At 39.9% G+C, this 25392-nt stretch overlaps 1 protein-coding gene across 2 annotated transcripts in view; it reads left to right on the top strand.

Moving 5' to 3' along the window:
• The window catches only part of CERS3 (ceramide synthase 3), a 125531-nt gene that overhangs the window by 71589 nt on the left and 28550 nt on the right, over positions 1-25392 (top strand). For both annotated transcript variants that reach the window (XM_011957434.1, XM_011957440.1), the window contains one exon: positions 1469-1622. In XM_011957434.1, the coding sequence (XP_011812824.1) occupies positions 1469-1622 (154 nt within the window). The remainder of the gene's footprint in view (positions 1-1468; positions 1623-25392) is intronic.

Raw genomic sequence — 25392 nt, 5'->3', positions numbered from 1 at the left:
CTGGGAGTTGGAGACTGGAGCTCTTCCTATTCGGCCATCTTGCTCCGCCCCCTAGAACTATCCTGAATGAATCTTAAAAGCATTATGTTGTGTGAAAGAAGGTGGCCTTAAAAGCTCACACAATATATGATTCCATTTATGTCTTTGGAAGACAGACCAAAGAATACAGAGCAAAGTGTTTGCCAAGTTTAGGTGTGGAGGAGGGTGTGGCAATAAAGGGATAGCATCACGGAATTTTTTGGCAAGATAGGCTGTTCTGTATCGTAATTGTATTGGTGGTTAAACAAACCTATAGACATTAAATTCATTGAACGATACACCAAAAAACAGTAAATTTTACTGCATGTTAATAAAAAAAAAACCAATTGTTTAGGAAAATACTGGAAGAGAATGCATGAAAATTACAATATTGTTTGTTTAAGGTGATGGTGTTATGGACAATTTTCTTTTCTTGTTTCCCCAATGTTACATGAAAAAATTATTTCTATAACTAATATACTTATAAACAAACCTATTGAAAGACTCTAAATTCATGGTACTATATAAGTTTGAGAAATGAACAAATAGCCCTTCATATGTCAATAAAATCTTTTTCTTTTTTTCACGGAATCTTGCTCTGTCACCCAGGCTGTAGTGCAGTGGCACAATCTCAGCTCACTGCAACCTCCGCCTCCCAGGTTCAAGCAATTCTCTTGCCTTGGCCTCCCTAGTAGCTGGGATTACAGGTGCATGCCACCACACCCAGCTAATTTTTATATTTTTAGTACAGACAGAGTTTGGTCATGTTGGCCAGGCTTGTCTTGAACTCCTGACCCCAGGTGATCTGCCCACCTTAGCCTCCCAAAGTGCTGGTATTACAGACATGAGCCACCATGCCCGGCCCATATGGCAATAATATCTGAAGACACTGTGCATCTTACATCATCAGGAGCAGTTCAAATTGTGTCCAGGAGCATATTTATGAAACTAATAAAGCATGCAATTTACTTTAGGAAGCACAAGTGTAAGTACTCATGGAATTTTTGCTTTGTTAAAGCTTCTTTTATTTGGAAAATTTACTTTTGTAGAATTCTCTATTCACCTTTGATGCCAAATAAATGAGATTATGTTTTAAGGCAATAATAACCTCATGTAAACATGCATTATCTTATTTGTTCTTCAAAATCCTCTAACTCCACCACCAGAATAAAAATGGTTAGTGTATGCTCTTGTTGGAAAAGAGGAAACCAAGGTACATTCTAGTTTAAACACTGCATAATAAAAATGCTGTTTTCTTTAACTTTTCTTCAGGAAGACAGACTGTACTTTTTTTGTTGCTTGCCAGTAATGATATTTAAGATAATATTATTGTATCTTTTCTTTCAATAATTTCCTGGGATTTATTAGGAGAAAAAGTATTTATTTTATTATTGAAAATTCATAAGTGCTTTGGTTGTGATGAAATTCTCTCATCTGTTTGGTGTTTCAGGATTTTATATTGCACACTGATCTTGCCTATGTATTACCTCGAGCCTTTCTTTTCGTACATCTTCCTCAACCTACAGCTCATGATCTTGCAGGTCCTTCACCTTTACTGGGGTTATTACATCTTGAAGATGCTCAACAGATGTATATTCATGAAGGTAAGGACTGTCCAAATGTTATTGCTCTTAATGTCATTACCAGGTTAATGGTGAGGCCCAGACTGTTGAATGTTCAAGTTAATTCATGGTTTTAACCAGAATTCTTTTTTTCTTGATTTGATCATTTTTGATTAAAATTTTGGTAAAATAGAGCTAGATTTTTCATAAGTAGGTCTTTAAGGTGCTTTTAAGAAATTGCTTTTATTAGAACATGTTATTTTTGACATTTAAAAAATGTCAAAAATTCAAAAATTCTAAAAATTGCTGCTTGTTTTTATGCTTGAAGAAAATTTTTAAACTTTTGTTTATTGAATGTAATATTTGTGCATATTTATGTGATATTTTGTACATGCATAGAATGTGTAGTCAGGACATTTGGGGTATCCATCATCTTGAGTATTTATCATCTCTTAGTGTTGGGAACATTTCAAATCCTCTCTTACAGCTATTTCGAAATATACAGTGTATTGTTGTTAACTACAGTCACCTGCTACTGAACATTGGAATTTATTCCTTTTATCTAACTCTAAGTTTTTACCTATTACCCAGCCTTTCTTCATCTTCCTCCAACCCACCAACACACCTTTCCCAACCTGGTGTCTCTCATTCTACTCTTTGATATATTGTTTTCTTTTTTTTTCCTTTGGATGAATTTCCAGTAGTGAGATTGCTGGGTCATATGGTAGTTCTACATTTAGGTTTTGAGAAATCTACATTCTGTTTTCCATAGAGATTGTGCTAATTTACATTCCCACAAACAAAGAGTTCCCTCTCCTTTACATTCTCACCGTGTCTATCAATCACTTTTTGCCCTTTTAATAATAGCATTTTTAACTGGGTGAGATGATATCTCATTGTGGTTTTGACTTGCATATTTCCCTGATGGTTAGTGATGTTGAGCATTTTTTTATATGCCTGTTGGCCAGTGTATGTTTTTTCTTCAGAAATATTTATTTATGTCCTTTGCCCCTTTTTAATGGAATTACTATTATTATTATTTGTTGTTGTTGTTTTACTGTTGAGCTGTTTGTTTTCCCTGTATATTCTGGATATTAGTACATTATCAGACGAATAATTTGCAAATATTTTCTCCCATTCAACAGTTTGTCTTTTCACTATGTTGATTGTTTCCTTTGCTGCACAGAAGCTTCTTAGTTTAATATAGTCCCATGTGTCTATTTCAGTTTTTGTTGCCTGTGCTTTTGAGGCCTTAGCCATTGAATCTTTGCCTAGACCAATGTCCTGAAGTATTTCCCTGAAGTACTTCCCTTATGTATTCTTCAAGTAGTTTTATATTTTAGGGTCTTATATTTAAGTCTGTAATCTATATTGAGTTGATTTTTGTATATGGTGAGAGATAGAGATCTAATTTCAATCTTCTGCATGTGGATATCCAATTTTCTACACACTATTTATTGAAGAAGGTGTCCTTTCCCCCAATGTATATAAAATGGCATTGGTATCTTTTTTTTTTTTTTTGACAATATCTTGCTCTGTCTTCAAGGTTAGAGTGCAGGGGCATGATTATGACTCACTGCTGCCTCAATCTCCCAGGCTCAAGCAATCCTCCCACTTCAGCCACTCAAGTAGCTAGGACTACAGACACATGCCACCACACTTTGCTAATTTTTAAAATTTTTTGTAGAAATGGGGTCTCTATGTTTTCCACGATGGTCTCAAACTCTTGGGCTCATGCGATTTTCTTGCCTTGGTCTCCCAAAGTGCTGGAATTACAGGTGTAAGGCACTATGCCTAGCCAACATTGCTATCTTGGTAGAGATTGAATTGAATCTGTAGATTGCTTTGAGCAGTCTGATCATTTTAATATTAACTTTTCTAATCCATGAGCATGAGCTGTCTTTCCAGTTGTTTGTGTCCTCTTCAATTTTTAAAAATCAATGTTTTGTAGTTTTCCTTGTAGAGGTCTTTTACCTCCTTGGTTAAATTTATTCCTAGGTATTTTTATTGTTATTGTAAATGAGATTGCCTGATTGAGTTCTTTTTCAGTTAGTGTGTTGTTCATATATAGACACACTATTTTTTTATGTTGAATTTGTATCCTGTCACTTTACTGAATTTATTTATCAGATCTAAGACTTTTTTGGTTCTTTAGGTTTTTCTGGATATAAGACCATGCCACCTGCAAAGAGGGACAATTTGACATCCTCTTTTCTAATTTGGATGACTTTTATTTCTGTCTCTTGCCTGATTGCTCTGACTTTGATGTCCAGTACTACGTCGAATAGGAGTAGTAAAGTGGGCATCTTTGTCTTGTTCCAGTTTTTAAAGGAAAGGCTTTCAGCTTTTCACCATTTAGTATGATGTTAGCTGTGAATTTGTCATATATGCCCTTCATTATGTTCAGGTACGTTCCCTCTATGACTAGTTTGTTGAGAGTTTTTATCATAAAAGGATGCTAAATTTTATCAAATGCTTTTTCTGTGTCTATTGAGATGATCATATAAATTGTATTATACATTCTGTCTATGTAATGTGTCACATTTATTGATTTGTTTATATTGAATCAACCTTGCATCCCTGGGATGAATCCCACTTGGTCATGGTATGTTACCTTTTTGATGTACTGTTGGATTTGGCTTGCTAGAATTTTGTTGAGAATTTTTGTATCTATGTTAATCAGGGATATTGGCCTGTAGTATTTTTTTGTTGTTGGGTCCTTGTCTGGTTTTAATATCAAGGTAATGCTGGCCTTGTAGAATGAGTTAGGGAGAATTCCCTTCACTTCAGTTTTTTTTTTCTTTTTTTTTAGTAGTTTAAGGAAAATTGCTGTAAATTCTTCTCTGTAAGTTTGGTAGAATTTAGCAATAAAGCTATCTGGACCTGGACTTTTCTTTGTTGAAAGATTTTTGTTACTGATCCAACCTCTTTACTTTTTACTGGTCTATTCAGGTTTTCTGTTTCTTCCTCAATCAGTCTTGGGACGTTGTATATGTTTATGAATTTAACCATTTCCTCTAGGTTTTCCAGTTTGTTAGTGTACAATTATTCACTATAGTTTCTGATAATCTTTTGTATTTCTGTGGTATCAATTGTAATGTGTCTTTTTTGTTTCTGATTTTCTTTATTTTGGTCTTTTCTCCTTTTTTCTTGGTCAGTCTAGCTAGCAATCTATTTTGTTTATCTTTTCAAAAAACCAACTTCTAATTTTGTTGATTCTTTGTAATTATTTTCAGTCTCTCTCTCTTTTTTTTTTTTTTTTGAGACAAGAGTCTCGCTCTGTTGCCCAGGCTGGAGTGCAGTGGCCGGATCTCAGCTCACTGCAAGCTCCGCCTCCCGGGTTTACGCCATTCTCCTGCCTCAGCCTCCCGAGTAGCTGGGACTACAGGCGCCCGTCACCTCGCCCAGCTAGTTTTTGTATTTTTTAGTAGAGACGGGGTTTCACCATGTTAGCCAGGATGGTCTCGATCTCCTGACCTCGTGATCCGCCCGTCTCGGCCTCCCAAAGTGCTGGGACTACAGGCTTGAGCCACCGCGCCCGGCCTATTTTCAGTCTCTTTTGTTTAGATTTGCTCTGATCTTTATTATTTCTTTCCTTCTACTATTTTCCCATTTGGTTTGTTCTTACTTTTCTAGTTCATTGAGGTTCATCACTAGATTTTTTATATGACATCTTTCTACTTTTTTGATGTAGAAGTTTATTGCTATAAACTTCCCTCTTAGCACTGCTTTTGTTTTATCTCATAGGTTTTGATATGTTGTGTTTTGATTTTCACTTGTTTCAAGAAATGTTTTGATTTCCCTCTTAATTTCTTTCTTGACCTAGTGGTCATTTGGGAGCATGTTGTTTAATTTCCATGTATTCATACAGTTTTCAAAATTTCTCTTATTATTGATTTAATAAGTGGGTCATTTAATTATTGATTTAATAAGTGGGTCATTTTAAAATCCATTCAGCCAGTCTATATCTTTTAAGTGGAAAGTTTAATCTGTTTACATTCAAGGTTAGTATTAATATGTGAGGGGTTATTTCTGTCATTTTATTAATTAATTTCTAGTTGTTCTGTATATCCTTTGTTTCTTTCTTTATCTCTTATTGTTTATCATTGTGGTTTGGTGGTTTTCTGCAGTGGTAACATTTGAGTCCTTTCTCTTCTTTATCTAATCCATTGTGGTCTAAAAAGACACTACATATAATTTCAGTTTTTAAAAATTTGTTGAGACATGTTTTGTGTCCTAACATATGGTCTATCCTGGAGAATGTCCCATGTGCTGATGAGAAGAATGTGTATTCTGTAGCCACTGGATGAAATGTTCCGTAACAGTCTGTTAGGTCCATTTTGCATAAAGTGCAGTTTAAATCCAATGTTTCTTTGTAAATATTTTGTCTAGATGATCCGTCTAATGGTGATAGTAGGGTGTCGAAGTCTGCAACTATTATTGTATTGGTCCTCATCTCTCTCACTAGTAATATTTGCTTTATATGTCTGAGTGCTCTATTGTTGGCTATATATATATTTAGAATTGTATTTCTTGCTGAGTTGATCTCTTTATCATTTTATAATTGACTTTTTTTGGTCTATTTTTACTGTTTTTTTGAATTAAAGTCTGTTTTGTCTGATATAAGTATAGGTGTTTCTGTTTGCTTTTGGTTTCCATTTGTAGGAGTAACTTTTTACATTCCTTTACTTTTAGTCTATATGTTTTGTTTTGGTTTTCTGTTTGTTTTGTTTTTTGTTTTTTTGAGACAGAGTCTTGCTGTCACCCAGGCTAGAATGCAGTGGCACAATCTCGGCTCACTGCAAGTTCTGTCTCCCAGGTTCACATCTTTCTCCCATCTCAGCCTCCCTAGAGCTGGAACTACAGGTGCCCACCACCACACCTGGCTAATCTTGTTTTTGTATTTTTAGTAGAGACAGGGTTTCACCGTGTTAGCCAGGATGGTCTTGATCTCCTGAACTTGTGATCTTCCCACTTTGGCCTCCCAAAGTGCTGGGATTACAGGCATGAGCCACCGTGCCTGGCCTAGTCTATATGTGTTTTTACAGGTGAAATGAGCTTCTTGTAGGCAGCATATAGTGGGTCATTTTTAAATCCATTCAGCCAGTTTATATCTTTTAAGTGGAAAGTTTAATCTGTTTACATTCAAGGTTAGTATTAATATGTGAGGGATTATTTCTGTCATTTTATTAATTAATTTCTAGTTGTTCTGTATGTCCTTTCTTTCTTTCTTTCTTTCTCTCTTACTGTTTATCATTATGGTTTGGTGGTTTTCTGCAGTGGTAACATTTGAGTCCTTTCTCTTCTTTATTTATGTCTTTGTTCTACAAGTATGTTTTATACTTTTCTATGTTTTCATGCCGGTAGATATGATTCTTTCACTTCTGGATGTAGAATTGCCTGAAGCATTTCTTGTAGGGCCAGTGTAGTTGTGATGAATTCCCTTAGCTTTTGCTTATATGGAAAATGCTTTATTTCTCCTACATTTATAAAAGATAATTTTTCTGAGTATAGAATTCTTGGCTGACAGGTTTTTTCCCCGCTTTTTCAGGAGTATGACCATATCATCCCATTTTCCCCTGGTCTGTAAGGTTTCTGTTGTTAGTCTGATGGTGGTTCCCTTACAGGTGACTAGTCACATTTCTGTTGCTGTTCTTAGAATACTGTCTTTGTCTTTGACTTCCAACAGTTTGACTATATGCAGTGGAGACCTTTTAGAATCATATCTATTTGTGAATCTATGAACTTCTTGTATCTGGATGTCTAAATCTCTTGCAAACTTGGGAACATTTCAGCTATTGTTTTATTAAACAGGTTTCTATTATTTTATTTTATTTTCACCTCTGGAACACCAAAAGTTCAATAAGTTGTTTCCCTTACAGTGTCCCATATGTCATGTAGGCTATGTTCATTCTTTCTCATTCTTTTTTTTCTTTATTTTTATCTAATGTAGTTATTTCAAAAGACCTGTCTTCAAGTTCTGAAATTCTTTCTTCTGTTTGATCTAGTCTATTATTATTATTATTATTATTATTATTATTATTTGAGATGGAGTCTCGCTGTGTCACCAGGCTGGAGTGCAGTGGCACAATCTTGGCTCACTGCAACTTCTGCCTGCCGAGTTCAAGAGATTCATTCCCCTGCCTCAACCCCCTGAGTAGCTGGGACTACAGGTGCATGCCACCATGCCCAGCTAATTTTTTGTATTTTAGTAAAGACAAGGTTTCACCATGTTAGCCAGAATGGTTTCAGTCTCCTGACCTCGTGATCCACCTGCCTTGGCCTCCCAAAGTGCTGGGATTATGGGTGTGAGCCACTGTGCCTGGCCAATCTAGTCTATTTTTAAAGCATTTGAAAGTATTTTGTATTTCATTCAATGAATTCTTTACTTCCAGAATTTCTGTTTGGTTCTTTTTTTATGATATCTATCTCTTTGGTAAACTTCTCATTCATATTATGAATTGTTTTCTGATTTCCTTGTATTGTTTATCTGTGTTCTCTTATATCTCACTGAGGTTCTTTAATATAATTATATTGAGTTCTTTTTCTGGGACATCTTAAGTTTGTTTGTATTGGAATCTGTTGCTGGAGAATTATTGTGTTTTTTTGGAGGTATTATATTTCCTTGCTTTTTTATGTTTCTGTGTCCTTAAATTGATATCTACACATCTGATATTACAGTTGCTTCTTACATTTTTTTGAATTTGCTTTCATAGAGGAGGATATTTTCCTGAAGATGTACTTACAGTGGTTGTTGGTAGGGCACTTTGGTTCTGATTCTGGGTGCATGCAATAGTGTAGTCATTACATGATTTTTTTTGGCTATAAACAACCTCAGTGGTGTCTGTGAATTTTTCATTGGCTTAGGGTGCGGTTAGTGGAGACTTTGGTGAAGTTTTGCTGGGGATGGGAATGCCAAGTGGTCTAGTCCTTGGGCCCCAGTGGTGGCAGTAGTGGGCCAAATGGTCCTATCCTTGGGCAGTAGTGTTAGCAGCTCCAGACAGGCTGATTCTTGGGTCTTCAGATAGCTTTCCCAGGTGCCAACAGTGGCAGTGATGGGGCAGGAGGTAGGTCAGTCTTTGGGCCCCTGGGCAGAAGCTGTGGCATGGGCAATGGCAGTAGCAGTCACTTAACAATCCTCTGGCTCCCAAGTGGTCTGCACTGGTGTTGGCAGTGGCTGCAATGGGCTAGGAAGGCCAGTCCCCAGGCCTACAAGTGGCATGTACAGGTGAGTACTAGCTGTGGTGATAGCAGCAGGTTAGGTGGGCACATCCTCAGGCCCCTGGGAGGAGTGCTCAGGTACCAATCATTGTAAACATAGCCAGTTGATTTCTGGGCCTTCCAATGGTATAATTGGGCGGTAGGTGGAGGGAGTGTGGAACCAAGCCAGGCAGACCTATCCTCAGGCCCCACTGTGGTGCACGCATGTGCTGGTTGTGGTAGGCAGGGGCAGCGTGGGGTTGCTTTCAGTGGTAGCACCTGCAGGTAGTTGGCTAGGGAGCACTTGCTTCATCCCCATGTAGCAGCTGTGGACAGGGTAACCTGTCCTCGGGACACTTGTAAATGCATGGCAACTCTACTACTAAGACAGTAGGGTCACTGCCAGTGGCTTTCACTTTTACCCTGGTAGTGGCATCCAGCAGTGGGACACATACAAATGTGTGATGGCACACTACTGGGAGTATCAGGGCCACTGTCAGTGGTTACTGCTTCAGCCCTGGTAGCAACAGCCAGCCACAGCAGTGCCCACACATGGGGGATGTCAGTGGGGTTCCAGGAATGTGTTGATGCAGGAACTGTTGTGCTTCAGCACAGGCTGCAGTTTGGCGGAGGCTAGGCTGTCAAAATGGCACTGTGCTGTAGCTGCTTAGGACTCAGGGGGTATGTGGGACCTAGTGTGAGCTCCTTCTATGGAGCGATGCTTTTGTGTCAACTCTAGGCAGCTCTCTATGTTAGTCTTATGGCCCATGAGCGTGGAGGGGCTCTCCTGTGGCTAGAATTGCAGGAGTCCATGATGGGAATGTGGACCACTGAGATTTCTTACTTACCCTTTTCCCACACTGGGGAGTGTCTCCAGGTTCTTAGCTGAGCAGACGGTCTTGGCTTCCCTTTGCTTTCTTGCCTTAAGTGTTTCCTGTCACTTCTCTGTTAAATTCCACTCTTCTTTAAGAGGATCTGTTCAAAGTGTGATTATCTACTGGCAATTTGGTTCCTCTGTGAGGAGGCATGTACCAGATGCCTCTAGTTGTTCCCGATTGCTGCTTTTCAAAGAATTCCATAATGAGTCAAAATTTGCTCTAGTTTTGGACAACCTTTATGATGATAATTGAATAATACTTCAGAGCCTTATGTTTATTTTTACTGAATATCCAAATTGCACATAATGCTGTCCTCTGAGCTTGCTCCCCACTACTCTCTGAAATATTGTCCATCATTTTACTATACTTTGTTTCTGAAAACATCTTCTCTAAATAATAACAAATTAATTAGCCTATTGATTCGACCTTTTAGACTATTGAAGGTTTTTTGTTGTATTGTTTTGAATTAGGTTCTCTGCTTTAATTCCAGAAAACAGTGAGGGAAAGGCAACAGAGATGAATAAGATAATCCCTGACTTTAGGGAAATAGCCCACCATCTAGTGGGGAATGTTCACCTACTGGCAACTAACTGTAGCATACAGAATGTCCTATGGTACATACAGGCTCCAGAAACTTGCTATGGAAGAAAAGATAAAAAGAGAAATTAACTCAAGGGACTAGGAAATGTTTAATTGAGTGATGGAGTTTGAGTTGAGCCTTTAAAGCAATTGAAAAAGATCGCATTTGTGCTTTGTCTTAAAATCATACTCTACTAAGTGTTGATGAAAAGAGTCAAACTCTGTAAAATATTTGAACAGATTTATCCTGAACCAAATATGAATGACCAGTGGCCCATGACATAGCCCCAGGAGATCCTGAGAACATGCCCAAGGTGGTCAGACTACAACTAGGTTTTAGACATTTTAGGGAGCTATAAGCCATCAATCAATGCATATAAGATGTACATTGCTTTGGTCTGGAAAGGTAAGACAACTGGAAGTGGGGGGCTTCCAGGTCATAGACAGATTCAAAGATTTTTCTGATTGGCAATTGGTTGAAAGAGTTATTAGATAACTCATTAGATAAGAGCTGAAATCAATAGAAAGGAATGTCTGTATTAAGATAAGGGGTTGTGGAGACCAAGGTTTTGTCATGCAGATGAAGCCTCCAGGTAGCTGACTTCAGTGCTGTTATCAGACCTTAAAAGGTGCCAGACTGTTAATTCATTCTCTCCTCGATCAGAGGAAAGATCCAGAAAGGAAAGGCGATTCTCTGCAAAATGTAGGTTTGCTTCACAAGAGACAGTTTGGTAGGGCCATTTCAAAATATATCAAAGAAATATATTTTGGAGTAAAATACTTCAGTTTCTTTCAGGGGCTGCTGTCTATCATGTGATGCTATACTAGAGTCAGGCTGGAACTTGGTGTCTTATTGCTACAAAAGTCAGTCTTAAGATCTCTGTTTTAATGTTACTGATGGTCAACTGTGCCTGGATTCCAAAGGAAGGAGGGTATATAATGAGGTGTGTCTGATTCTCACTTCCCATCACGGCCTGAACTAGATTTTCAGGTTTACATTGAAATGTCCTTGGCTGAGAGGGAGTCCATCAGGCAGCTGGGGGGCTTAGAATTTTATTTTTGGTTTACATAAGGGAGTTTTAATTAAGGATCTGTCAGGTTGAAAGTTACAGCTGGCTCACATTTAGGTGTTCCTATCCGTGTATAATATATACAGCACTATATTGTCAGATTGACTGACTTGTGTTTACCAAGGATGCTGGCAGTTAGTCTGATAAGCTTGGTTTTAATCAACTCTTTGATTAATTAGTTTTCCAACTTTAGTAAATGTGTCTCAAAGATCATTGAAGAGTTGGCAAAGGAAATGGAAATTGCCATAATTGACCTCTGAGTTTTCTACCATCTCTTAGCTTCTAGATCTTGACAGAGGTATGGGAAATTAGGCCACATCTCGATTAATCTAAAAAAAAAAAAAAAAAAATGAGAAGACAACTTTCCCCCTTAAAGTTGTGGTGCCAAGAAAAAAAACTTTCATTGAATGGTTCTAGTTTTTCATTGAATGGTTCTAGTTTATTAAAGTTCTAAATAGCTTTTCTATGATCTCTGAAAAAGTTGTCTTATTCTCTGAGTGATAAAGTTGAAGTAACTGAGATAAGTTAAATAAGAACTCAATCAGTTAGATAATTTGCACCTGCAGTAGTTGGTGTGCTGGAAGGGCCCTGGACTGAGCCTGTAACGACTGGGTCCAGCCTTCCAAAAGCTCCTGTCCCCATAGAGAAACAGTTCCCTTATTAACTGGTGAGAGACAATAATTACAGACTTGGAAAGGATCCAGGGGGAGTGGAACTTGGAAAACAGAAGATACCTTAGTTTCATTATGATTTTCCTATGTCTGATCTCTAATGGGTCATGCCACGCCTGATTAGAAACCCAGCAGGTTGGGGAGCCATCGACAAGAATTTCTAATTTCTTATGTTGTCCTTTGGAGAAGCTGTTTCTTTTTTTTTTTTTTTTTTTTTATGAGACGGAGTCTCGCTCTGTGGCCCAGGCTGGAGTGCAGTGGCCGGATCTCAGCTCACTGCAAGCTCCGCCTCCCGGGTTCCCACCATTCTCCTGCCTCAGCCTCCCTACAGGCGCCCACCACCTCGCCCGGCTAGTTTTTTTGTATTTTTTAGTAGAGACGGGGTTTCACTGTGTTAGCCAGGATGGTCTCGATCTCCTGACCTCGTGATCCGCCCGTCTCGGCCTCCCAAAGTGCTGGGATTACAGGCTTGAGCCACCGCGCCCGGCCGAGAAGCTGTTTCTAATTGCAGTTTGACAGGAGTTGTGGAGGCCCCCACAGCCGTAATCCTTGCAGTTTGTATGACTTCAGCTGGCTTGCATGTGTACTCTGTTTTCCATAGCGGTGGCAAAACTGGCTGTGAAATCAGCGTATTTCTCCAAAGCCATAAAGCCTCTTTTTAAAGAACACTATGTGAAGGCATAGTTGCATTGCAAAGGGGAGGAGAGGGCTAGAGGCTGGAGTTAAAATCTTTAGAGGAACAACCAACAAATCCATTTTCAACTCTATTTAATAAGCATTTAGCATTTAATGCATTTAATTGTTACTAAGGCGACAAATTCTTGGATACTTTACAAATGAAACTGCAGACGTTCATAAGCCTCCAAAAATTTAAGTCTTGTAACAGAGATTGTGAATTTGTCCCTTCAATTCCTTACACATGGAAAACTCTCAGTAAGTAACTTTAAATATGCAAAGGATACAAAATTTGGAAAACAAACCACCCTGTTTTGGGTAGCAGGTTACAAAATAATGTATTAATCATTTTTGGTCTCCATGAATTTTCATGGCAGACTGAAAAGAAGAAGGTGATTATACTTCTAAAAATAGCATTTTTGGTAATAGTCACATCTTATTTTTCCTAAACAATAAGGTCGTTGCATTTGATGAATGAGAACCTTCCACTATTTGCTTTTGCTCTTGAATGCCTTAAAAATAAAAATATCACTATAATTTCAAAACTCTAGCATATATGGACCTGGTTAGCAGGCATCCCACTGCTTGAGAACAAGGGTTGGCACTGAAACTTATCTAGTTGCTATAAAATGGTTGATTTTGTGATGAGCTACTAGCCCATACATTACATCAGAAAATATGACAGGCTGACACTCATCTTGTCATTTTCTTTGCTAACATGAGAAGTGCCTTGAGAGGAAATTAGAAGGAAATAGTATGCTTTTGTTTAATATTACTTAAGAGAACTTGATCATCCTTAAGCTTTTATTCTCTTCTTTCTAAATATCATCCTGGATCCTGGCCAACTCAAGCATGTCTCTGTGACATCTTGTGCTGGTAAGTAGTCAAGACATGTTGGGGTAACTGTAGCATGCAGCCATGAAAGCCAGGATGGAGAAACTAGCCCCTTGGCAACCTGCCCAGCCATCTGCAACTCAACAGGCAGGATCTCTTCAGTTCATAGAATGATACTTTACATACACTGAACTGTTTTAGCTAAAGAAAGGAACACACTAATAAACATGAAGAAACTGAAGCCTAGACCAAATTCACACAGTAATTTCATGGCAAAGCCAAGACTAGAACTTGAGTCTCTCGACTTGTAACACTTCACCCTTTAAATTATTCTTTATTTGAATTAAGGTAAAAAAAAAAAATAACTAGAAAAACCAGAAAATTAATTTAAAATACTTGTATGGAGTTATAAAATAGTAAATATTCAAAAATTTTCAAAAGTTAAAAAATATATATGTATATATCTACTAGGTACCCACAAAACTTTCAAAAAATGAAAATAAATAGTGAATACAGGCCAGACACAGTGGCTTATGACTGTAATCCCAGCACTTTGGGAGGCTGAGACAGGAGGATCACCTGAGGTCGGGAGTTCAAAACCAGCCTGACCAACATGGTGAAACCCTGTCTCTACTAAAAATACAAAAATTAGCTGGGCGTGGTGGTATGGGCCTGTAATCCCAGCCACTTGGGAGGTTGAGGTGGGAGAATTGCTTGAACTAGGGAGGTGGAGGTTGCAGTGAGTCGAGATCATGCCACTGTACTCCACTGCAGCCTGAGAGACAGAGTGAGACTCCATTTCAAAAAAAAAAAAAAAAAAAAGAAGTGGGTACATAATCCAATTGATGAGTAATCAAGATCATAGATTAAAATGCAGCATAAATCTTTTAACTTACTTTTGAACTTTTTTAAAGCAAAAGAAAATATTTTGTTTTTCTTCTTTTTTTAAATCTCACATCACTTCCAAGTAAAGCAGTTAGATAGCTAAGAGTACAGGTTCTGTGTAGATTCAAACCTCAGCTCTCCCATTCACTGGCAATGTGATCTTGGGTATATTACTTCATTAGTTGTCTCGGTTTCCTCACCTGTAAAATGGGGATGATGCTATTAGTGCCTGCATTGAAGGATAAAGCCCTTAGAACAGTGGGTGGCACATAGTAAGCACATTGTAAATGTTAGCTGCCATTGTCATGATCAATATGATCAATATTACTACTTTAGCAGATTCTTTCTACCAAACTACAGAGAGCCTGTGAATGAGTCGTTGTCTGGCAGTTGGCTCTCAGCAAGCCTCTTCATTTTGCTCAGGCAGACAGTGCTGCAGCTGACCTTGTGAGTCCTTGACTTGCAACCAAAGGCTCCAGTGACAGTTTTCTAAGCTGTCTTCTGCCAGTTGACTTTCATGACTCACATTCCAGGTGGTCATTTTTGACACATTCTCACAGATGTCAACACGTTAGGGAAGAAACACAAAGTCTTTAACATCCAAGAAGCCTCTAAGTCTATTCTGCTCGTAGGTAAGAGGGAATGTAAAACTGCACTTTGCTGAACAATAATTTATAAAAATACCACAAAGACTGATTGTTGAAATAAAGTATGTTAGAAATGCTATCAAGTTAGGCCGGACATGGTGGCTCATGCCTGTAATCCCAGCACTTTGGGAGGCCGAGGTGGGCAGATCACGAGGTCAGGAGATCAAAACCATCCTGGCTAACACGGTGAAACCCCATCTCAACTAAAAATCTAAAAACATTAGCCGGGTGTGGTGGAGGGCTGAGGCAGGAGAATGGCATGAACCCGGGAGGCGGAGCTTGCAGTGAGCCGAGATTACACCACTGCACTCCAACCTGGGTGACAAAGTGAGACACCGTCTAGAAAAAAAAAAAGAAATGCCATCAACTTATATTTTTATATTTCTGAATATTTGTACGGATTAACTAGCTTGGAAATTTATTCAAGGAACAGCATCATTTGTAAACTTGTAATGGTAAAAATAACTGTACTGAGTTGCTTAGCTTCAAGAACTTCAAATCTGAATGTTCTTCTACACTATATATTCAGCTCAACAACAAAATGGAATTCCTATAGAATTTTAGAACTGGAAGACATCAGTGGAAGAGACCACTGATGTCTACCAAGAGACCATTAATGTCTACCAAGATACTGTGGCTCCTCTCTGCAAGGCCTTGCTATTGTATTGCAGTTTGCCATGCATGTCCACATATGTGAATTCCTACTGACCTTGAGTCTCCTGGTGACTCTGTGGAGCAGCTTCTGTCATCCCTCTTTTATGAGGAAGAGAACGAGGGCGAATGAAGAAGTTACATGACTTGCCTAATGTCACACAGCAGCAAGATTAACCCCCATGAAGCCTGACACTTCAGAGCCCATGTTGCTAATATTGGGCTCTTCTACTTCCCTAGAGGTTTTTTTTTTTGAGACGGAGTCTAGTTCTGTCACCCAGGCTGGAGCACAGTGGCACGATCTTGGCTCACTGCAACCTCCGCCTCCTGGGTTCAAACTATTTTCCTGCCTCAGCCTCCCAAGTAGCTGGGATTATACGTGCCCGCCACCACACCCAGCTAATTTTTGTATTTTTACTAGAGACAGGGTTTCACTGTGTTGGACAGGCTGGTCTCGAATTCCTGAGCTCGTGATCCCACCCACCTCGGCCTCCACAGAGGTTTTGTATTTGTGAACATACGTCCTCAAAACATAACTGATACGTATTAATATTTCTTGAGTGTGCATTTAGTGTGGCTTATGCTCAGCTTTCACGAATTTCTTTCTTTTTCTTTTTTTTTAACTTTTTGAGACAGAGTCTTGCTATGTCGCCCAGGCTGGAGTGCAGTGGTGCGATCTTGGCTCACTGTAACCTCTGCCTCAAGTGATTCTCCTGCCTTAGCCTCCCAAGTAGCTGGGATTATAGGAATGCACCACCATACCTGACCAATTTTTGTATTTTTAGCAGAGATGGGGTTTCACCATGTTGGCCAGGCTGGTCCCAAAGTCCTGAGTTCAAGTGATCCGGCTACCTCAGCCTCCCAAGGTGCTAGGATTACAGGCTTGAGTCACTGCACCTGGCCTCTCATGAATTTCATAATGGTATCTTCTACTTTGCTCAGTGTTTGTTATCATCACTTTACAAGTAATTGAATTAATTACTTTACAAGTAATTGATTAACAAGTAACCAATAAATTAATCAATGAATTAATTTCATAGAGGGCACTCTAGAAAAATCTCATTAATGGTATCCCCATTAGGAGATTTTTCTACCTTAAAACAATCATAAGCCTGAGTTTTTATAAAGGGTAGAGTTGTTTATAAGAAGTTGAAGTTGAAGAGGCAACCATCTGCATGGCTCAAAGGTAATAAAAGCAAGAAAATGTTCTATGAGTGGGAAGCAGGGCCCATGGATAAACTGGCCTCTTCACAGGTCTCCTGACCCCATAGAAGTACTGCAGCTTTGTCCTTGACTGGGAGGTCTCCAGATTAGATCCACAGGTACAACACAGGCACCCAGATGAGAGCTCAGAAGAGGACCCAACCACGCATTTGCACTCTGAGATGGAAGCAGCACCAAACTGAAAAGGGGTTCCTCTGCTAGTTTGGGAAGTGGAGGCCACCACACTTCTGAGGGTTGTGCAAAACAGTGACCTAATTTTCAGTTAGATATCTTTTCTCTACCCCAGGATAACATTGTTCAGACATTCCCTTTTTTTTTCCTTTTTTTGGGATGGTCTCACTCTGTCACCCAGGCTGGAGTGCAGTGGCACCATCTCCACTCACTACAACCTCTGCCTCCTAGGCTCAAGTGATCCTCCCACCTCAGCCTCCCAAGTAGCTGGGACCACAGGTGTGTGCCGCCACACCTGGCTCTCAAAGTGCTGGGATTCCAGGTTTGAGCCACCATGCCTGGCCCAGACGTTTTCTTATACTGGGATGTTCGATATCTTTTTCAAGCTATTTGGAGAGTCTTCTGTCTTTTTTTCCTATCATTAAAAAGTCAGGAGACTGGGTGAGGTGGCTCACGCCTGTAATCCCAGCACTTTGGGAGGCTGAGGCAGGCAGATCACGAGGTCAAGAGATTGAGACAATCCTGGCTAACACAGTGAAACCCTGTCTCTACTAAAAATACAAAAAGAAATTAGCTGGGCTTGGTGGCAGTCGCCTATAGTCCCAGCTACTTGGGAGACTGAGGCAGGAGAATGAATGGCATGAACGTGTGAGGCGGAGCTTGCAGTGAGCCGAGATCATACCACTGCACTCCAGCCTGGGCAACAGAGCGAGACTCCATCTCAAAAAAAAAAAGGTCAGGAAACAACAGATGCTGCTTCCTATAGGATCGTCATGATTACCACATTTAGATGTTGCAGTGTCTCTCTGTTGCTGATGACCACAGTGTGTCTTTTTAGCTCTTAATTTTAGGCAAACTGACCTCTGATGGAAAAGACTATACTAGGATGTTTAAATAAGCAAAACAATCTCTTTTTTTTGTACTTTTAGAATCCCCTATAGCTGGTGTCCTATCGTTATGATTATGCAAAACTGGTCTGTTAGCATTATTAAAAACTTTTGTCTTGTTAGCATCTTATTTTATTTATTTATTTATTTTACTTTAAGCTCTGGGATACATGTGCAGGACATGTAGGTTTGTTACGTATGTATACGTAGGTATTTGTCCTAATGCTCTTCCTCTCATTTCCCCGCAGCCCCTGATAGGCCTCGGTGTGTGATGTTCCCCTCCCTGTGTCCATGTGTTCTTGTTGTTCAACTACCACTTATGAGTGGGAATATGCAGTGTTTGATTTTCTGTTCTTGTGTTAGTTTGCTATGAATGATGGTTTCCAGCTTCATCCATGTCCCTGCAAAGGACATGAACTCATTCTTTTTATGGCTGCATAGTATTCCATGGTGTATATGTACCACATTTTCTTTATCCAGTCTATCATTGATGGACATTTGGGTTGGTTGCAAGTCTTTGCTATTGTGAATAGTGCTACAATAAACATATGTGTGCATGTGTCTTTATAGTAGAATTATTTATAATCCTTTGGGTATATACCCAGTAATGGGATTGCTGGGTCAAATGGTATTTCTGGTTCTAGATCCTTGAGAAATTTGCCACACTGTCTTCCACAATGGTTGAACTAATTTACACTCCCACCAGCAGTGTAAAAGCGTTATTTCTCTATAGCCTCGCAAGCATCTGTTGTTTCCTGACTTTTTAATGATCACCATTCTAACTGGCATGAGATGCTAGCTCATTGTGGTTTTCATTGCATTTCTCTCATGACCAGTGATGATGAGCTCTTTTTCATGTTTGCTGGCCACACAAATGTCTTCTTTTGAGAAGTGTCTGTTCATATCCTTGACCTACTTTTTGATGAGGTTGTTTGTTTCTTTCTTGTAAATTTGTTTGAGTTCATTGTAGATTCTGGATATTAGACCTTTGTCAGATGGATAGATTGCAAAAATTTTCTCCCATTGTATAGGTTGCCTGTTCACTCTGATGCTAGTTTCTTTTGCTGTGCAGAAGCTCTTTAGCTTAATTAGATCCCATTTGCCAATTTTGGCTTCTGTTGCCATTGCTTTTGGTGTTTTAGTCATAAAGTCTTTGCCCATGCCTATGTCCTGAATGGTCATATTGTCCTGAATGGTCAAACCTTGCCCAGGTTTTCTTCTAGGGCTTTTATGGTTTTAGGTTTTGTATTTAAGTCTTCAACCCATCTTGAGATAATTTTTGTATAAGGTGTAAGGAAGGGGTCCAGTTTCTGTTTTCTGCATATGGCTAGCCAGTGTAAAACAAGCTTTTATTCCAGTTTTCTTCGGTATTCCCTGTTTACTCAAAGAGGTTCTGGCTGCTGGCATCTGTTTCCAACAGCAGACCTCTCTTCCCTGTAATCACTCAGGACTGGCTGAGTTACACGAGGGTTCTTCCATACTCTAGTTTATCACATATTAGCTCCAGTGTGCTAAATTTCTTGCTTTATATGTTTTCTGGCAATGGTTTTCAAAATACTAGTTCTTTCAATGTGCTAGGCTCCCAAGTCATTTGGCCAACAGGAAGTCAAAGGAGGCAGTTGCAAATGAAAGGGCTTGTTAAGATGAGACCTGCTTCCTGAGAGCACGGAATTGATATCTGTGGGATTCCAATCCTGCCTCTCTTTCCTCTGTCCCAAATGTGGACTGTGATCTACCCAGAACCACAGACCATGTCTTGCTGATGTTGGAAAGGAGGGTGAGGGAGGGGGAAGAACCCAGTACAAGAAGCTCTGACATCCCTTGTTCCCATTATTTTTAAACATCATTTCCCAAAGCGAAATGAATTTTTATATAATCCTGAAAGGAACAGATAGTCTCCTTTTTATTAGTAGAGAAACAGACGCATACACACAGATGTCTTATATGGAATCTGAACTTTAGACCGGGGGCACAGGCACAGTTCGTGGCCTGTTAATAAATCTGCACATTCACAGCAGGATATGAGAATTTTATTAATGGTTTTTTGGGCCAGAGAGCTTGGTAAAAACAGGTGTAGGGAGGCCCCATGCTGGCCAGCACTATCCCTGCTAATCTCCCACTGTTTCTGTGGCTGCACCCTCCCTGTGGCTATCTCCCCACCCCTACTACCTAAGTCTCAGAAGAGAGCTTTGTGTGACACAAAAGAAACCTTATTCCTGAACACTCATTCAGTGTGTAGATGTGAGTAAAAGAAATTAGTTTTTCAAACATTTTCACTTTGATTTATCATGTGGGCTTTAGCGCCTGAGTGATTTATGATGCAGATGGCTTGATCTGTGCTCTGATTTGGGAACAGCACTCATGCCGTCTTTGGAACTCTGGACGCTCAAAGGGGCTGTGTTCTTCAAACGGTGTCTACTTGCCACATGTGACAGGCCCGGGAAGTCCGGAGGCAGTGCAGTCCTGGGCACGCACTCTTCGCATGGATCCATGGCCACTGCCCTGGATGCCTGAGCTAAGACATCATGGAATGCCTGTCCTTTCCAGCGGGCCTCAGTCTCACGATTCCTCCAAGCAACTGGCATACTTCTGGGACGTCTTCAGTCTGAGCCTGGAAACATGGTCTTGTCTTTCAAAGGAATGGAACTGGCTCTGCCGAATCATCTAGCTAGGTTGGAATCCCAGATCTACTCCTCAAAGCTCTCCATGGAGGCCTAACTGCAGGGGCTAAGGCCAGAACAGGCCCTATGTGGGCAGCTACCTGTTCAATGTTTGGATGGTAGCCCCTAAATCTACCTGCATACAAGACAGTATGAAGAATGTGGAGAAAGCCCAGGCCTCAAGAGGGTCCCAGGATCATGGCTGTCCAGAGAAAGAGAGTAATGAGGGAAGATACAAGTCAGCAAGGCTGTGGCGAAAGCCTGAGGCAAGCTTTGCCCACTTTGAAGCTTTCTATTGCTGTTTGTTCCTGCCATGTCAGTTGAGAGTGTTTGTGTGTGCGTGTACATGTGGATCCGCATGTGTGCGTGGGCATGCACACACAGGAGGATCTGGGGATACCCTGGGCTTCCACACCTGTGGGGGAGTGAGGGGAGCTGGGCTGAGCAAAGGGAGAAGTTGAACTCTGATGTGGGTGCAACCAAGGCCTCCACCAACCCTACAGAGAGCTCTAGAGCTGGGTGGCCCTTCAGAGATGACCCAGTTGAGCCAAGGAGGCTGGGCCTCTGTATTTGGACATAATCCTTTTACTGGATATGGGCTGCCATCTAGAGAGGGGAATTTGTATATATTTTTTTCTTCTCATCATAGATAATCTGAACAGTGTTCTGTTTCCTAGGAAACCTGAAGCTATATGTTCATGTTGATTCTATAGCTTTGGGGAGAATGGCGGGGTGGCGGGGGGAATTTGTAATCAGGCTACCACCATTGTTCTTCAGCCCCAGAAGTCCTCAAGTCATTGCAAATTTAGGTACTTGCATTTTTTTTTTTTTTTTTTTTTTTTGAGACAGAGTCTCGCTCTATTGCCCAGGCCAGAGTGCAGTGGTGTGATCTCAGCTCACTGCAACCTCAGCCTCCTGGGTTCAAATAATTCTCCTGCCTCAGCCTCCTGAACAGCTGGGACTAGAGGCACCCACCACCAAGCCTGGCAGATTCTTTGTATTTTTAGTAGAGATGGGGTTTCACTGTGTTAGCCAGGATGGTTTTGATCTCCTGACCTCGTGATCTGCACACCTCAGTCTCCCAAAGTGCTGGGATTACAAGCGTGAGCCCCCGTGCACAGACTTAACTATTTTTAATAACAAATTTCATACCACATACCTTGCAAGTGACCTTGACAATATCTCAGTTATGGAGAGCTCTGCAGAACAGCACAGAACCAGATGGTAGCCCCTCAGATACCAATCATCACGCCCTACCACCTCTTCCATGACTCTGTTTCTGCAGGCTAAATACATACAATTCTTTTGAACATACCTCCTAAAATATGCTATGGAGTCTTTTCACCTACCTGATCACTCTCTTGTTCTATTTTATCCAGATTATTTAAATGTTATACCTAGAAGTCAGCACAGTTTTCTAGATATGGTCTGACTCAGACAAAATCAAGCAGGTTTGTTTTCTCTGTTTTTCTGAAAATTCTATTTCTATTGATGTAGCTTAGTTTTGTATTCCATTGCTGTTAGTCACATTATGCTATTAATTCATACTGAGCTTGAAACTGATTAAGCCTCCATGTCTTTTTCACATGAGCTGTTGTTAAGCAACATTTCTTCCACTGGGGAATTGCCTGGTGCTGAGAGTGATTTTTCGTTTTTGTTGGAAGTTACATTCCTTTTTGTTAAACTTCATTTTGCTTCATCAGGTTATCATTCCAGCCTTTTGTTTAAGAATGGGAAAGCCTGACATTTGGTGACAGGTACTTAAATGTTTCTGATGACCTGTTGTTTAAAAGTCCTATTAAAGCCGGTAGTGGTGGTACATATTTGTAGTCCTAGCTATTTGGGAGGCTGAGGCAGGAGGTTTGCTTGAGCTCAGGAAGTCGACTCTTCAGTGAACTATGATTGTGCCACTGCACAATCTAGCCTGGAAACGGAACAAGACCCTGTCTCTAAAAAAACACAAAAGAGGACCTATTAAAGGAATTCAGGAGTATGTTATACAAGCCAGCTCATGAAAAAGTCCTAATCATTTTTTTTGAATCAGAGGAGGATTATAATTATACTTAAGACTAATACACAAGAAGATATACTACTCACATCTTAAAGAAGTTCTCCCAGGATTCCAGATTTTTTGCTTCAGATCAACTTGTTACTGCTATATTGCTAACTTGTTACATGCTAGCTATATTGACTACAGCTAACTAGAGTGGCTTGGGCATTAACAGAAAAATACAGCCAGGCCCCAATACAGACCAGTTAAATCTATGGAGGTGAGATCCAGACACTGGAATTTCTGACAGTCCTCTTCTTCCCCTAAATGATTCTAATTTGCATCCTAGGCTGAGATCTACCAGATTAAGCAGAGAAAACCAGCTGCACGTGTCTTCTCCACCACTGGAAAAATGTCCATGGTGCCGCTCCATTTACTGGGTCTATTTTTTAAAAAGCAGGGATCACTGTACTCTTCCCTACATTTGTAAAGTCAATTGGCAGGACCTCAACAAACATTCCCATCTTGAAATTATTACCAAATTAGTGGACTTTTGTGTTACACTGATGTTCTGCGCTAAAAGAAAAAAAAAACCTGATAAAAATTCAGACTTGAAAATAAGCACATTGGGATTCTTTCTTTTGTAGAAAAATGGAATTCTTTAAATAGCACATTTTTTTCTGTAGAATTTTAAAACAGGATTTATTTTATAAAATGATTGGCAAATTATTTTTAAAGAACTATTTATTATGTAAATTGAGACATACTTGCAATTTTATGTTGCCTTTCTGAACTGAAAAGTTACTTGTGAAATATAGAGACTAAGGAAGTCAAAGTTATTTTAAAGCATGGAATTTTAGAAGTTGAAAGACCCTTAGGCAACCCTCTGCTGCAACTTTTTCTTTTCACAAAGAGTAGCAATCCAGAGAGGGCTTGTGGTCTAACAACCATGCTCTCCGAAGTGTGGTCTGACCATCAGCCCAGGTACAGTCCAGAGACTGCTAGAAATACAATAGCTCAGGCCCCACCAGTGACCTCTAGCATGAGGATCTGTAGTTTACCAAGAACCCTAGGTGATTTGCATGCACGTTACAGTTTGGGAAGCATTGGTCTAAAAAATTCATATTCCGGACAACTGAAAGGGAAACGGCCATGTGTAGCCAGAGTTCACAGAACTCAATTTAAATGTAATGCAACTGCCTTGAGGAGGGAAAAAAGGAGAAAAAACTCAATTGTTTTTTCTGTGACCTTGTCAACTTGGATAATTAGAACCAATATAACAAAAAAGAATGTACTTTGCTAGTACTTCAGAAAATTGAACTCTGACTGAATGTATTTTTTTCATACAGTGAAAGCTAAAAATTTGCTTTCAAAACAGCATAAAATGCTTATTATATAGCTCTTTGTTTCATTGCCAACTGCGGATTTAGACATGGAGTCATTCAAAAAGCAGTGGGACATTATGAGTAATTCACAATCTTCTGGGCTTTTGACATTTCTGCAAAGCCACAGATTCCCAAGCACAGCATTTAGTTACAGCACTTCAAAAACACAGCACTATGATTTTATGGAAGCTGTAGTACAGATGTCATTCCCAGAGGTGTATGGAAATACTGTGGACAAAGATTATTCATTTAGTTCAAATGAGCATTTTATCCTATTAGCATTAGAATGTATTTTTTTTCTCACTGTCAAGTTTTTTGTTTTTGTTTGGTCATTCTTTTTTTATTTATTTATTTATTTATTTTTTTGAGACAGAGTCTCACTCTGTCACCCAGGCTGGAGTGCAGTGGCACAATCTTGGCTCACTGCAAGTTCCGCCTCCTGAGTTCACGCCATTCTCCTGCCTCAGCCTCCCAAGGTGCTAGGATTACAGGCTTGAGTCACTGCACCTGGCCTCTCATGAATTTCATAATGGTATCTTCTACTTTGCTCAGTGTTTGTTATCATCACTTTACAAGTAATTGAATTAATTACTTTACAAGTAATTGATTAACAAGTAACCAATAAATTAATCAATGAATTAATTTCATAGAGGGCACTCTAGAAAAATCTCATTAATGGTATCCCCATTAGGAGATTTTTCTACCTTAAAACAATCATAAGCCTGAGTTTTTATAAAGGGTAGAGTTGTTTATAAGAAGTTGAAGTTGAAGAGGCAACCATCTGCATGGCTCAAAGGTAATAAAAGCAAGAAAATGTTCTATGAGTGGGAAGCAGGGCCCATGGATAAACTGGCCTCTTCACAGGTCTCCTGACCCCATAGAAGTACTGCAGCTTTGTCCTTGACTGGGAGGTCTCCAGATTAGATCCACAGGTACAACACAGGCACCCAGATGAGAGCTCAGAAGAGGACCCAACCACGCATTTGCACTCTGAGATGGAAGCAGCACCAAACTGAAAAGGGGTTCCTCTGCTAGTTTGGGAAGTGGAGGCCACCACACTTCTGAGGGTTGTGCAAAACAGTGACCTAATTTTCAGTTAGATATCTTTTCTCTACCCCAGGATAACATTGTTCAGACATTCCCTTTTTTTTTCCTTTTTTTGGGATGGTCTCACTCTGTCACCCAGGCTGGAGTGCAGTGGCACCATCTCCACTCACTACAACCTCTGCCTCCTAGGCTCAAGTGATCCTCCCACCTCAGCCTCCCAAGTAGCTGGGACCACAGGTGTGTGCCGCCACACCTGGCTCTCAAAGTGCTGGGATTCCAGGTTTGAGCCACCGTGCCTGGCCCAGACGTTTTCTTATACTGGGATGTTCGATATCTTTTTCAAGCTATTTGGAGAGTC

Source organism: Colobus angolensis, unplaced genomic scaffold, assembly GCF_000951035.1.
Source record: "Colobus angolensis palliatus isolate OR3802 unplaced genomic scaffold, Cang.pa_1.0 Scaffold112, whole genome shotgun sequence".
NCBI lineage: Eukaryota > Metazoa > Chordata > Mammalia > Primates > Cercopithecidae > Colobus > Colobus angolensis.
This window is presented reverse-complemented; position numbering and strand designations above follow the sequence as displayed.